The following is a 16,153-nucleotide window of genomic DNA, read 5'->3' as shown; positions in this document are numbered from 1 at the left end:
AGGAACAAGGGAGAGGCATAAACACTCCAGGTGGGTCATTCATCGTCCTCAGGGCAAAACATTATAGAAACTGCTTCAGATCAGGAGGGAAGGGGAAGAGGAAGTTCAAATATGCTTGTTCAACAGCAAGCACCACTGGGGCCAGGGAAGCGCAGCCACAGCAAGCACTCTTCAAGCTATTGTGAACATTGAAGGAGAGATCTTCCTTGCCAAAAGGATGCTGTCTTTCATACATTAGTTGTCCAGATATGGAAAGCAAATTGCTCTTTTGCAAACCAAACAAATGCTGTTAAATATGTTGCCAAGGCAAAGCCATGACTTTGTTTAGTGCAGTATAAGGGTGCACAGCTATAGCCAATGAAAACATCAGCTCATAGAAATGGTTTGATTATTTTTCTTAGTGCCTTCTAGATAAAAGCAAAAACATGTGGTCTCTGAGGAAACTGAAAACAGATCTCAGATCAATTTCAGACACATTCAATATGTATTTTCTTGGTGTAACTTTCCCAGACTTTTCCATTCCTTATACTGCAGTAGCCATAACTCCCTAACATGACGTTACATTGGTGCATATCTGAAGAATTCATTAACAGGGATGGGGACGGGGAGTGGGTGAGAGGAAGGGAGACAAAGAGACTAGGAATTAAAACTAAAATGAAACTGAAGTAGTCATCCAGACAGCATGTCACTGGAAATTACTTTAGACATTCTTTGAGAATAAAGAAATACCAACCTAGTTCTGCAAACCTTATTGGAGTTGGGAGGTTTCGATCCAAATCTGTGGTAACCTTAGGAACAATGCAGCTTCAGGACCAAGGGAAGCCACAGACAACCACAGCTGCCACCATTTACCCTAGAGAGACCCTTTTGCTTTCAGGCATGAGCTGCAAGGAATCTTTTCATTGCTAACAAGGTGCTGGTTGCTGAAGCACACACAGTGTGTCACATCTGTGCTCACCAGCACATGTACAATAATACCAGTGCTTAAACACTGTGATTGGACAGGGTGGCCACAGGGTGGGTTGGAGAGAAGATTAACAGCCTCTTCTGCCACTCACAATTCTCCAGACTCTGAAATTTAGTACCGCAAGCCTGACCTCCATCTTGGCGCATTTGCATGCTGTAATGCCCAAGGAGTCTTGCCTGGGCCTGGGATTTCAGAGGTGCCTACACAGGAGATACAGAGAGAGCCCAGACTTGGATTTCACTGAGCCCGAATCTGGACCCAAAAATCTAAAGTAATACTCTTTAATGGTTATTTATGTACCTAAATAAGAAACCATTTCTTTTAATATTCTGAACTCCACACAGGTGCCATTCACACTCACTTCTATGGGCTATTCTTCACTTTTTAAAAATTCCTCAGTTTTGGTTCCAGATGTACTATTAGCACTGCCACTGACGGTAACTACAGAAGAATCATTGTTGTTGGTTATGATGATTTTACTGAAAGTCCAGGATTTTGATTTGTTTGTGGCTTTTTGTTTTTCTGGAAGCTGTAGGTCTGGGAATTTTGTGACTGAGACTTGCAGCTCCCAGCTCTCACAACTGTGAAGAAAAACTTGGCTAGTAACCTCATACATCCCCAACCTGATAGATATCCAACCCCCACTGACATTAAACAAAGCCATGTTTTTGATGTCAACCCCATTACTCTGTGGAGCCTGACTGGCCACCTTTCAGTCAAGCCAGGCCATCAGCATCTGGCTTCTACTTCTGTAAATCTTGCAAGAGCTGCAGAAATCTCAGCTTCCTCTGAGAGGAATAAAACCTGCTCTCAGCTGTCATACTCAAGGGCTATTGCAATGCTTTCCTAAAATAGCCTGAACATGGAGCAGGACTTTCAGACTTCAAAAGCTGCTTAACCTCTTGCTTCTTGAAACTATGACAACCCTGGCAAATAGTATCAGAAGATGCAACTTTGGAACAGAGTTTTTAATGAGAATGATCATTAAAAGACTTTAGAATGCATTGCAATTGACTGTGCTGATGGCAGAGATTGGGGCTCTCAGAGGAGCACCTGCAGCCACCTATACAGGGCAATACAGCTTATGGAAGGCTAAAATTCAGCTACAAGAAAGTATCAGCTTTAAAAGCATGCTGCTGAAGTCTAACTGAAAAGGAAATAATCACGCTAAGAGACGGGCAGAGAGGGCAAGCAGGAAGAGTGGTGTCACATGAACCCAAGAAAACGTCTCTGACTTAGAGCTGTGCTCAGATAGATACCTCACAGAACACGTCTGATGCAGGTCCCCCAGTCAGGGCCCATGTTGGACACGCTGTCACTGTCATGTATGCACCATGGGGACAGCTGCTGGACTGGTATATGAACACAGAGGTATATACATTGCCTGGTCAGCGGGTCACTGGCATGTCTCCTCTGGCCAGCTTGGTCTGAATTTCAGGTGAGACATTCAGGTGCTGAATGGTGCTGCTCAGCTGAGCTTTCACATCACACAGCAACAGCTCTCCCAGGACCTCAAAGCGCAGCACAGGTCTTTCACTCTCCTTACCTGTCTCACCACATAGCTGCACTCTTCCCTGTGGGTTTTTGGTCAGACCAGTGCCAGGAGGAGAGACCCCATGCTCTGCTGTGCGGATGACAGCTCTAGTGAGAGCTCAAGAGCCCTATGTCACTGGCTGCTTTACAAAATGCTCTGTTATTTCATGCCATTTCCTGCTGGTGACTTCAGAGATGGCTGTGCTGCACTGGCTATTCCCAGCCATTTACAGTGATGGAGAGTGACAGAGGTCAGCTTCAACCTGCATCTGTGCTCCAGCCTTGAACACTGTTTAACATGAACCTTCGCACCATTATTTTCTGCTTCCAACAGACACTTGTAGAGAGACCCTGGGAGCTCCATTCCCCAGAAAGGCAGAGGGGAGCCCTCATACCTCTCTCCTAGCAGTCCCCAGGAATAACTGAGAGATCTGAGCCCATGGTCTGCAGAGCGAGTTGTCTCCCAGGGAAAGTTAAGATAGCTCGGCACCTCACAAGCAGCTTGGCTCCTTGAAAGACCAAAGTCTTGGAGGGAAATATCAGACCAATTGATAGATCAGAGTGAGGGCTTCATACAGGACCAAGTTTCAGAGCCCTTCACAGAATTGCCTGCGTCAGAGAGCAAAACATCCTCTGACACTTGCAATTGCTCCTGAAGAAGATGGTCATGAGAGAAGACTTCCCCTCATAAGACAAAACAGCCTAGCAGAGAATGAGGAAGGGAGTAAGAGCATTATTACCTCATCAGAAACAGCAATAAATTAGCATGAGAACAAAATTTAAAAGATCATATAATAACAAAACTGTTAAAGCAATGTCAAAATGAGATGATGCTTACACGGACATAAAATCTGTAAATAAAAACATTGTAAATCACTTAAAATACACTCGCCCCTAATTTCAGTTGTCGATTTCAGAGACCAAGCCCCAGATTTCTAATACCTACAAGCTGCATTGGGATTACAGCTCTCCCCAAGCCAATGCATCATGTTTCCCAAGACCCAGGAGGTTATCCCAGCAGCTCAGGCAATGGCAAAGGGAGCGCCGTCATCAGCAGAGTCTGGGGAGGAGAGAAAAGATTCCTGCCCTGCCATGGGACGGTGCCAGCCCAGGACCCTCAGCACTCCCAGGAAGGACACCTGCCCTTCGAGGAGTAGAGGGAAAGCTACAGAGCTACAAAGGTAGCTCCCAGGGTGGTCGTAGGTGACTGTGCCGGACAGCACTGGAGCCATGCCCAGGCAAACAGACAGCTGGCACAGAGCTGCCAAGAGGGACCAGCCCCAGTGCCTGCTGCAGGCACTGGCCTTCAGGGTTTATAATTTTGGTCCTTTTTCAAAAGGTGTATTTATTTTTTAAATAATTTTATCCCTCTTTACTATAAACAGACAGTGAATAAGCTGTCATGAAAGAAGGCAGGAGAACAAACGCATGCCAGAAAGAGGGAAAAATATCTTTACTGGAGAGGACTCTTTCATCTGAACAGCAATTTCAGATGATTTAGGCAGCAGCTGAAACTAGGTCTTGGCTAACAACACAGTCAAATATTTTAAATATTCTGGGAAATAGGAAAATACATAAAACTTCTAAGAAACTATGAGCTCTTTCTGAAGAGATTAGTAACAATATGCTTACTGTACTCTCCTAAATTAATCCTGCGCTTTGTTATTTTCTAAGTATTTAAATAAATTCTGGTACAGATAAGCATTCTCAGACCTTTTATCTTTGTCTGACGTAGCATCTAGCATTTAAGTCATCACCCAGCTAATGTCTTGCTTTTCATTTGCAAACATAACCTTTAGAGGGGAATGTAACCTTTAAAAGAGAATTGCACACCCTGCAGAGATCTTTTTTTGATCCAAGCCGCCTGTCAGATCCACATCACCACTTCAGCTGTGACCTGGTTTGGTTGTGCCTGATAGTTATCCCCATCTGCATCACTTCAAGGAAAAGCATCTGCATCTGTTTACCCAGGACTTCAGTCTGTCTCCAGTTAGCCAGTAGTCCTCCTATATGACACTCCCCCAAAACATCTCCCACTACCCTTGTTAGCAGCCTCCACAAAAGGGACTGGAGTGGTGCCTCCTCTCTGTTTCTGAACAGTCATATGCTCATCTATGCATGGGCTGATGTTAACACTCCTACCACACAGGCTGCTCCTGTGCCCAGGCAGATGCGGTCCATGTTGTGAGGAGCTCACCGACCAGGAGCGCTTCCATGCTAATATCCAATGACATCGAGTAGCAGAAGAGCTATCCCTGTTAGTAACCATCTCCCACTGTCAGTAATAGGAGATATCATTCCCTGAAAGTACACGTTCTTCTCATAACATACCAAAAAACTCTCAGCATACGGTGATTAAATGTCACAGACTACCCTCCTGTGATCCCACTTGGTTTCCAAAATTGGTAACATTGAGAATCAAAAACTCTAGGGCTCTCTATCTAGACCACAGCTGTCTGACTTTGGTTTTCTTTGTTTTCTTCCTGAACATTTCACTTTGACAGCTGCAGGGAAGAAGAGCTATAGCTCACACCAATTGAAAATAAGCAGCAGAAGAGATGTGAGACCAGTGGCTTATTGCTGAGCATCATACAACCCTCAGCAAGCTGGGATGCAGCTGCGGTTTCCCTTCAGAAGAGTCACCTCTATGGCTGCAACAGCACACCCCTGCTGCTGCAAGATTTGGGACGTATTCCAGAGAAACCTATGGGAGATGTCAGAGCGAGGAGAGCTTACTGCCCTGTCCAACCTGTGCATTTGTAGGTGTCTCTGTCCACAAACAGTGTCCTCACAGTGCATGTCATGCCGTGAAGTAAACATTTCTGCTTTCACTTGAATAAGCTTACCCAAGACAACAGCAGAAAGGTAATGTCACCGCATCCCGTGTTCAGTCCCCTTTCCTCCATAGACTTGAAATTTAACTGCTAAAACATTTACTGCAGTGTGGGGAGAAGGATATGAAAAAGGAAGGGAAAACCTTAGGTTTTTTAGCCCCTGATTGTAAGCCTATTTGTTAACCTGTATAGTGCTGGCTACACCTAGACCCTGTCAAAACCTAACTAGCCGGCTCCTCGCTGCAATCATCAAGTGGGTGAACTAGCTCATCTGGCCAGCTCCAGCTAAGGACACATCCTCTTCCTCAGCATTGCCATGCTCCCAGCTAAGCCCCTCACTGCACAAGTGCATGCACCCAACACAACCCTGCAACTCGTCTCTGCATTCAGCACCATGCTCGCCTGCATGATTTCTATCCACTCTATGACAAAAAGCATTGTGTGATGGAACACAGTCTCCTTCCATTTAGGGAGCTGACTAGAAAAAGTTGCATTGCCCACATTAATAAACAATCTACATCTGCACTCCTTTCCTCTTAGCCTTGGCAGTGAACTGCCATCCTGAGCAGAAGTGAGGTGCTGCCAACAGAGACAGACAGCAGGAACAGCTCCATCAGGACATCCCCTTCTTTAGTGTCCTTAACAGAGTGGGGAAAATCAGTCCCTTTCACCCTGATAGCCTTGCAGTACAGGCAGTCATACACTCCTGCTTGGAAATACATCCCTGCGATGAACATTTTCCTATGCGCTAGAGGTTTGAACATCAATGTGAAATCCCAGTGCAGATTTACAGCAGCAGTGATGTGGCTGGAAGGAACTGTGTGGTGCACTTTGCTGATCTCTAAAGCAGCAGCAAACCACCTCAGTGAGACATCTCCGGGAGAAGGAAGAGGTTTTGCACTGGTTTTCTGGAGTTCATTAGTGGAATAATCTCTGTAGAAAGGAGTGGGAACTGGCTGAGATGGGAATAGAAGAAATGCTCGTACGTGACTAATGACTGAGAAACATGGGGACTGTGGCAACTTCTCATTTCTTCATAGCTTTGACAGAAGGCAAACATTTTCCATTTTAGTTTGACATGCAGACTAACCACAGACTTGTAATTCCTGGTACTTGAGAGGCCCTTATGCATTGAGCAAGTCCCAAAACACTTCAGCACACCTATCCCTGCAGAAATGCACTGTTTTAAATGACAGCATGTCATTAAAGCTCCTCAAAATGTAGCAACTTTGAGTAGGAGTTTGGAAGCACTTTACTGCCTCTTACAATTAAATTTCAAACTGATGGATGAAATTCTTTGGTCAATACAGTGACTCCTCAGCCCAGTTACAACAGCATATTGAGAGCCCATATTAAGTGTTACTCATATAAGTGGCCAAATGGAGGCTGGTTTATCCTTCCACTCCCAGTGACAAATGATTCAGTGCAATATTCATCGTTTAAGGAAACCTGGGGAGATGAACACTGTTGCTGCATGTTCCTTATTTGTTGCTGGGAAGCTCTTCTTCATTTCTTTTGACCTCTGGGCTGTCAAACTGCCATCTTTCACACATTCTTACTGCAACAGGACACCCTGCAAGTGGAAAGGGAGAAATTACCTTTTCTCCTTCTGTCAAAGTTTCCATCAGAGTGCTAAGGGACTAAGAAAGGACACTGTTCTTCTTCATGTCTTATTTCAAGCTGAACACTTAACAGGACAAATGGAGTCAGCCTTTACCCTGCTCCCAGGGCACTGAGGCTCAAGGCCCGAGGAATAGCTTTGAAAGCTTTCGAAGTTTCTCACCTGTGCATGGCCCAAGGCCCAGCTGTTACCTTCGTGTCCCTGTCACTCAGATCACGTGGACTCATTGAGCCTCCTAGGACAGAAGACCTGTTCTGTCCTTTTCTCTTATGTCTATCCATGGCCAAAGCAAGAGGGAGGTGGAGAAACCTGCCGTCTCCTAAAGGGGGAAAAACAGCAACTGTCCTAAAAAGAACAAGAAAAACCAAGGCTCAAACCCTCAGCCAGTACCAGCTGGCTCAATGGCAGTGACAAAAACATAGCCCCACAGGTGTAACTCATCCAAGGAACTGCTCCAGCCCCTCTCAGATGGGGAAAGCTTAGCTAGACCTTCATAAGAAATTCAGCAATTGCTGCTTCATCTGCCCTTTTTCCCTTTCACTCCACCACTTAATATTAATCCCACCATGACCGGGGAAATAAGACAGGGTACTGCCATGCCAATGACAATAATTACACTAGATCAACACTTTGAGGGTGAATTGCGTTGTTTATTGCCTTGGAGGAGGACAGCAAAAGGACCAACTGTGCTTTGTCTACTCTGAGCTTGACTGCCATGGTATCTCCTGCTCTGAGGGACTGTAAAAACTTTGAGACAAACATTATTGCTTTGCTTACAGATTTCTGTGCAAATGCTGGCTGACTGTTATTTTCTGAGACAGCTGGCAAGCAGAGGAGTAAGAAGATTTATTCCCAGCAGGTGCAATAGGATATGTTCAGATGATCACTTGTCCATCCCAGACCTTGCACTTTGGCAATAAAATTGTTGCCAGGTCTTGAAATGACATCATCTACAGCGTGAAGACTTGCTGCAGACAGGACATATTGGAATTAGTCCCTTCTGCTGAACTCCTGCCAACAAAGGCTGCTAATAAGCTTAAAATATGCCAGCTGTGCTGTAGCTGCTGATAACCATGTCGACTTCCCTCTCTTTCATCCACCAACACAGACCATTCAACCTACAGACGCGATTGTAATTCATGCACATGCCTCTAGGCGTCATCACCGCCAAAAATGTCCGAATAAAATGGCTATTGCTTTGCTATCACCAGCCGGCATTTCGCAGAGTGCTACACTTTCTCCACTGGGACTTAAGTACACAGTGCCAAACTCCAGCAGTATTTAAGGTCAGTGACTCAGTCTTCAGCACAGTTTCCTGGGGAAATTAAGTTTATTAACTTTCGTGTGTCCCCCTCACAAGGCTCACCCAGCAGGAGATGGCAGGCAACACGCTTCCTACTTCATTACGGAGTGCAGGGTGTGACATGGGCTTCCTTCCAGACCCCCGGGTCAGAGCGTCAGGCTGTGGCCCCCCAGTCCTCTGCAGCCCCGCCACCACTGCTCTGCCTCCTTCTCCCTCTGCTGCGCAGAACAGCTGTCCTTTCCTGCCCTCCTCCCCCTCTGAGAGGTGCTGCTGTCACCAGCCTTCCCTCCCGAGCAGCACCAGCCACCTGCTACAACCAGCATCATTTCAGATGGTATCAGCTGGCATGAGCCAGGAATGGATTTAGCTTGATAAGTACCCCTTCAGCCTCCCACTCCAAGCAAAATCTGAGAAGCCACTGGGTTCCTGTCTCGCCGCTGACGCACGCAGCTGTGTCTTCCAGTTTCATAGGGAGCTGTGCAAGACCCGCTCAACTAAACAGGAGCAGATGCACGGGGCCAAGGTCCTCTGTGCAGATCCACCACCTGCGACACCATTGCGTCGGAGGGGTCCCTGCCAAGTTTTACGCATAGCGGAGGACTTTGCTGATATCTTGAAACGTTTACATCATCCCAGCTCTGGCTTGCTCAACTCTAATGCAGGCACCACAGCACTTGACCGTGTGTGCAACACCAGTGAACAACTCCTCCTCTGGTCTGGATTGCCCTCACAGAAAAGCCTGACCTAAAGCAATGGAGCACAGAGACCCTTAGGCATGTCACTGCAGAAGTAGGGACCTCCTCTCAGAGCCCTTTATACATCAAAAGAAGATTTTGAAAGGGAATCTTTAGGAGTGCTCTGTTGCCTGTCACTAGACCAAGTTAAATGGCTTTGCCATGTGTTGCTCCTGTATTGATTTCTTAAAAGATTTTGCTCTTCTCCTCAAATGCTGAAGGAGGAAAGCCCTGGTACGTTCTCCCAGCACCCCACTCTACCCCAGCACTGAGACTCAGGAGTCCTGCAGCAGCAGGTGATGCAGCATGCACCCCAGGTACTGCTTATAAAGCAGTGGGTGCTTTTTATCAGTCCACATTCCCCCTTTTTCCTCTGCTTCCTTCTGCTGATGCTACTGTTAACACCTCTGCGGAAGATAGCTATCTAAGATGAGAGAGCAGCCAGCGAGCAACATGCTCCAGTCATGCACAATGAGAGCAATGAAGTCAGGTACTGCAATACCTTCCATTTCACAACTCCTCATAAGTCAGTCTTTCCAGATATATGATTTAGTTCTTTTAGGGTGCTTAGAACTGATTGCAATAGCCTGTGATTTAGCTGCTGGACCTACTCTGCGATATGACATCTTTTCCCAGCAAAGGCTTTACATGCCTGCACTTGACCCCTGACTCCCCTGCCACTCTGCAAATCCACACCAGATCTGCTCTTGCCATAGGCCTGGAAGAACTCCTTCAGTAACCTGACTTTTATTTCCCCTACTCTCTTTCTCCCTGAATATATGTCCTTCAGATTGTCATGTAACTCATCCTTTTAACTTTGTCTTCCTGGTCACTTCCACTGTTGATTCAGTCAGACATAAAGTGCCAGAAATCTTAAGATAGTTGAAAGAAACAGAAACGTTTCTGTACACATGGACAACATGAAACATTTACAAGTAGACACATGAGAAAAGACGTCTTTGGTGAGCTGATCAAACAGAGCACAAATCTGCTCAAATTGAGTCATGATTTGTTAGAGCCTCAGCTGAGTGAAAGAAGACTAAATTAAATCTGGAATTTAAATTGTCTTTTCTGGACGTATAATGCATCAAGCTCCTTTTAATAGCTGATCTCAAAGCAATTGAGCCAGGACATGCATGACACAAGCTTCCTTTACAGATGAAGAAACCAAGCCTTGTGGGATGTGATTTATCCAGCAAATGTTGTAAAACTGGAAACAAGATGCAAGTGCCACAGAGCACCCTCCAGCCAAGCTGCACCCAGTCAACAACAGTCACTCTAGGAGCTGCAGTGACTCTGATGATGGGACCTGCTGCCCCGGTACAGTGGACAGACAGTCCCAACCTGTCGCTATCTGCAGACTGTTACTCCCTGGTTTTCCCAATGTGTGCCTTTGGGAGCACAAGTGGGGAGCACTTCCCCAAGCATCCCTTCATCCCTTCTCCCTCCCTTGCCCCTGGAGGGTCTTGCCGGGAGAAGAGAGGAAGAAGGTGCAGATGGGCAAGGTGTTTGCCGGAGAACATTGAACCTTTCACTCCCATTTATTGCTGCAAAAAAACCACTGGTTTCATTGTCCCATAGCTGTGCCCAGTGGCTCAGTGCTGCTGGAAAATCACAGTGGCTTTGCTAGATATGCAAACTGCTGCCCTAAATGGACTCTGAGCACAGTCTTATGGACACAACTTACATTCTTTCACCTACAGCAAGGCTGAAGGGAAAAAAAAGGAATAACAAAAGTAAAGGAATCTCTGTATTTTTATTCTTAATCTCTGAGGGGAATGGCTAGCACAGACTGCCCAAGTAAAAGACACCATGACCTAACCCCTTGCAGTCCCTAAGCAGAGGTACCTCAGCAGCAGCAGCATAACCTTCCCACCACAGCCACCTCCTGTAGTTTGCTCCAGAGCGAGACTGTGGCTCCCGGGCAGCATTCATGCTCCTGCCCACCCAGCCCTGGATGTCACTGCCAGCTGGGGCAGAGATACATCATTCACAGGGACCAAAGTTTGACACCAATTCCCTGCACAACACTGGCAGCCCTCCAAGCAGCATTGGTTTCAACAATCGCACACAAAAGCCAGTTCTGAACCTCTGCTCTAGGGTCACCCAGGTGCTCTGATTTATCTCCTCCTGAGCATAGATCCTGGCTAAATCTGCACAGGTCAGATGTGGTGCTCAGGGCACCAAAGCTGCTGCTCTGAAGAGCCTGAAGCCTAAGAGCAAATCCAGTGGTCCGAGCTGGATGGGGAAAGGATGGTGAATTGAAAGGTTGGGATAGGTACCACTTTTCAGTTCAGTGTTTGCTTGGGACTTTGCCTGCTGTGCCCTGTTTCAGAGGGCACAGATCCAGGGCAAGCACCCAGCTAAAAACCACAGCGGGAGGCTCATGAGACAGGCAGCAGCCAAAGCCCATGGCTGTGCTGACACATTTTGAGGTACACCTTGATGATTTCCTAGCCAACCCCTCTAAGCACACTTCATATTTTTCATCACTGCATCAGTGACAGTTACCGTTAGGATCATCTTAAAATATACACTTCTAGTGTGCAGACTGTGCTGGAGCCAGACAACAGCACATCCACAGCATGATTACAAATTACACAGAGGATCTCCTAGGAAAGCATCTTAAATGGCCTTTCACACCCTCATTAAAAAGCCACTACATTTGCCAGTGCTTACCACTAGCCATAATAGTCTGCAGTTCTCTGATGCTGACATTTCAGGAAAAGCTGAATGATTGTTTTGGGCAAAAATGTGTGTTTGATTTTTTTTCTTTAGTAAACACATTAATTTCTGCTGACTCCTGTCAGATCTCAAAAGAGCAGTCTGCCACAAGGTTTTTTTATTACCTGCAGACTTAAATGTACAGTACTGGAAATACAGAGAATGGATAATATACAGTGATCTAGATCATCAAGTAGTATCAGTCAGCTACACTTGGAGTTTACACCACCAAAGCTGCTGGCCCAAAATTGAGCACCAGAAGCCTCAGCTGCAAGGACTTAACTCTTTATTTTAATCTGACATCCCTCTAGTGACAGAGCAATCTCTGTGTGGGGTGCTTGGCTTTGCATGGGGTGCTTGGCTTTGGAGAGCCACCCTTCAGATCAGCTCACTTTTCCCTAAAAGCTTGACGCTGACACTTGATCATACTCATTGTCCCGATTTGCTGGTGACTCAGAACAAAACAAATCTGGAAAGGAAAACCAGCCACCAAAGCAAAAACACTTGCAGCAGCATTCCCATTGTACTGCTGCAATCCTGCACCAGGATAGAAGCCACAGATTAGAGGATGGGGACTTTTCTTACCTCACTGATGATGGAGGAGTGGGGCTGTTCATACACCCAGTTATCGTGGCATGTGGTGAGCGGCAGGTTGCCCACGCTGTGATTGCCATAGTGGGCAAGCGGGCTGGCGCAGCTGACAGAGGCGTCCCACGTGATGTCCAGCCTCTCGCACTCCCCGCTGGAGGACCCGTTCCCCAGGTGCAGGGGCAGTACCGTGAAGTTTTGTTCCTCTTCCAGCGTCCATTCACATCGTTCACTTAATTCAGCTGCCCCAGGGATCCTGCACCAGTAGTTGCCTGGTGTCTGCCCAAGGAAAACCACGCTAGCAAACAGGAAAGAAAAAGTTATGCCTGTCTGGCAAAGGAGAAAAAAGACTCTCTTCTGAAATCTTCCAAATTCCCCAGCTTCCTTCAAAACCTCATCAAAAGACGGCATTATGCGAGGTGGTCTGTCCGCTGGCAGCAGTCCAAGAGATGGCAGAGTTTGCTTTCACACTTTGCACCAACTCCTGGCACTTCCTATAAACGTGACCGTCTCACCTCCCCTCACTCCTCTCTTCTCATGTGCATGCTCACACACACGCACAGATACATACGGGTGTGCAATGCCACCGGTCGCATGAGCAGAGCGGGAACGGGGCAAAGCTGCAGGCTGGCATCCAAGTGCGCGCCCAAGCACACACGCGGAGACTCAGGGCATGTCGAGTGGCGTGGGGCTTACACACAGCTGGGGAGGAGTGCAATTTAAAGCGCACAAACATATTGTAGGAGAGGAGGGGCGTGCATTTCCTATTCATCCTGAATGTTAAACAGATTATGTAATAAACCCAGTTAACTCCTTCGGGGAGGGTGAGCCACAAATGCCGGCTCCCACTGCTGCTGCGATAAATTAATAGGTGCAAGGATAAAACAGAGAGTTAAATGGGAAAGAGTGCAGAAACTGTTGCAAAAAGCAGCAGTGAGTGATGTAGCCTCTCTGCAGGATGGCAGAGGCAGGAAGAAAGTTGTTTCAAAGAGAGCTATAAAGTCTTTCCTTCAGCAAATAGAAATGAACACTGAGGCAATGTTTAATTACTTCTCCAAAGCGCTAATTCACCATCTGTACAGATATAATTTGCAAGAGTCTTTCTGTAGTGTAAATAAAGTGAGACTCACAAACTGTGACAGTCCAAAATCCAGGATTTTTTTTTTAAAGTTGGATCTACCTGTTCAAGAAGGCTTTTATATGACTTTGTTAATTTTAATTTCAAAGTCTTCCAAATATTTAAAAGAGAAATGACCAGTTTTTCTTTCTCAAAAATGAATAGAGAACAAGTTATTTCACTTTTCCTTTCATCTGTTTGAGTGGGGGGAGAAGGGAAGGGGGAGCCAGGACTGGGGTGCATTTTGTGTGAACGTGAGCCCATCTTGTGCAGAACTCCCTGAATAAAACCAGAATTGCAATGGCAGGTGTTTTGCACTTTGTTCAGGATTATGAGGTCCATGGTCACTCTATTCTCTTGTGAGAAGGAGCACAAGGACAGCACTTACCAAAGATGTCTCCTGCAATCCCTTGTCTCTGGTTACCTACATCTTTTACCATGGGTGTCTATGGTTTTGAAGCAAAGTATCATTTCTAAAATGGTTAGATACAGATCAAGGAAGGTTTTGACTACTATACAGACTTTGTAACAGACATGAAGACTGGTGCTGTGGTGTGAGCTTGGCAAAGATGCGTGTTGCTAGGTAGATGCGCTGCTGTGCTTGCATCAGAAGATGCTTTTGAGGTTATGCTGGTTTGCAGTAATCAAGCTTAGAGGCTTTGGGTCCAGGTCTGTGTCTGAGAAGATGGAGCACTCTCTGATGGCTGGTTTCAAACAAGAGAAGCTCTTTTATCCCAACAGGTCAATCATGCTGAGATGTCAAAGGTGAGATGGTTTATCCTGACAGCTTCCAGCAACTGGGGAGGAGATTGTCTCTATAGGGACCACCACAAAGACAAGTAAATGGGGACAGTGCCTGATAATCAGCCTGTGTGCTGCCCTCACAGCTCTGCTCGAGGGTGTGTATAAAGCTTCCACTGGTCCTCAAGCTTTACCCCAATAAAAAATGTTGCTTTTATCCTTGCTGGGTATTACCTCAATTCTGAATCATAAGGGTTAGTCCCCTGTAAGCCATGTACCAGTGTAGCTGTGCTCAGCATTTTACCTATTTCAGAAACCCATTGGTGCAAGTACCACTGCCACCTCTTAGCTAAACTGTGGAGCTAGACCAGATTCTGTCCACTATTGCAACATTGCTTCTGAAGCTACTTACTTTCCCAAAAGAAAACATAGTCTAGTAGCTGGTTGTCAAAGTTTCACACATCTCATCCATTATGCTCCTGTCATGCACAACATGTGCATCACAGTCTGCCAGACCCAAAGCCAGAAAACCTAGCAGCTGAGAGACACTGGTGCAGTTACACTGCGGGTCATACAGGAGAAGATTCATTCAGTAAAATCAGTTCAACTGTCTGGCATAGGTGATGTCAAAGTGACCTTGATTCTTCAGTGTTCACCCCGTTTTCTTTTCTCTGTCCAAAAATGGCTTATCAATATTTGCCACCATATCAGTGTGCTGCAAGACGCCAATTTGTCAAAGAAATCTAACATATCGCAGTGACAGATGCATGGGAGTATGCATTAGTGCGTATATTCTACAGCAAGTGATTCCCAGCTTCCCCGAGGTTTTCCTGGAACTGCAGCTCTGCGTGCTGCAAGAGCTGAACACATCTAAGGATGGGAAAATGATGGGTTTGTATACAAAGTCTGTAGCTGTAACCTCTTGAAAGAATGCCTTTAAAACTTTGAGGAGAGATGTCAGGGTCAAACCAGTATTTTAAACATTTTATCCTATACATACAGTAAAAAATTGTGCTCTTTGATACTGGGAAAGAAGCAAGGGAAGAGAGACCCAGGGAAGATGTTGACTGATGAAGAAGGCAGAAGCATTAAAAACAGATGCAGAGAAGAGAACAGAAAGAGGGAGGGGGAAGAGTGGGAAGGCAGTAAGCCAGTGAAAGAGCAGAGGCAGAAGTGGTGATGAAAGGGGAGCAGAGAAGAAAGAGATATAGAAGTACAACTAAATTACAGTCATGAGCATCTTCAGTTGGAGCTCTGTTTAGAAGCCTAAATGTCACAGCTATTTCAGAATCAGAATGAAAACTATGTAGTCTAGAGGGGAAAGCACATACGCTTCCTGTATACTCGTTCCACTAGACTACCATTTGCTTACACATGCCTGGTTGAGTTCATGAGACATTTGGATCAATAGCTACTCTGAATCCTGGAAAGTTACAGCTTTACTGCAACACCCTGGATGACCTTTGCCAGTGCTTCAGATAAACACTTTAAAACCTCAAAGTCCTTGTTTGGGACACTGTAAGCAGTGAGGCAGTGACTTTAGCTGGTTTGCAGACACCTGAAGGCACCACCGTCTGTAACAGCACTGTTTCTGTGATAAAATGATGCAGAAAAGCATGACCTAGGTTTTGATCTCCTACAGGTGTATACCTCTTGCTAAATGAAAGAGGGCCTGGGAACAAGCTTCGGAAGCGATCGTTCACCCTGCCTGTTTTCTCACTGCTTGATGCAGCTTCATATTGCACCAGATATTCCTCTCCCAGACAAATCTGCTATAGATTAGATAGCCCTAGGCAGCAGGGGTGCAAACCAGTCAGCATCACATCATCCTACAGCGAGGAGATTGCCAACACCTGTCTTTTCTCCAGCCCTCCATGCCAGAAGAAGGGGCAGGGATCTCTACAGCCTTGCACTTGGGCATTATCTGTACCTCCACTAACTGGCAACCCCACAGAGAGACTGCTGCAATGAACCGGGCAGTAGTAGCTCAA

The 16,153-nt window shown here is 46.1% G+C and overlaps 1 protein-coding gene across 4 annotated transcripts in view; it reads right to left on the bottom strand.

The window, feature by feature from the left end:
* The window catches only part of SLC22A3 (solute carrier family 22 member 3), a 33,733-nt gene extending 20,749 nt beyond the window's left edge, over nt 1–12,984 (bottom strand). For all 4 annotated transcript variants that reach the window (XM_074862970.1, XM_074862972.1, XM_074862969.1 and 1 more), the window contains exon 1: nt 12,302–12,984. In XM_074862970.1, the coding sequence (XP_074719071.1) occupies nt 12,302–12,715 (414 nt within the window). In that variant the 5' untranslated portion in view covers nt 12,716–12,984. The remainder of the gene's footprint in view (nt 1–12,301) is intronic.
* Nucleotides 12,985–16,153: the final 3,169 nt, after the last annotated feature.

The sequence above is a fragment of the Strix uralensis genome, chromosome 3 (assembly GCF_047716275.1).
Source record: "Strix uralensis isolate ZFMK-TIS-50842 chromosome 3, bStrUra1, whole genome shotgun sequence".
Taxonomy (NCBI): domain Eukaryota; kingdom Metazoa; phylum Chordata; class Aves; order Strigiformes; family Strigidae; genus Strix; species Strix uralensis.
Note: the sequence above shows the minus strand (reverse complement) of the source record. Positions and strands in the feature narration are given on the sequence as shown.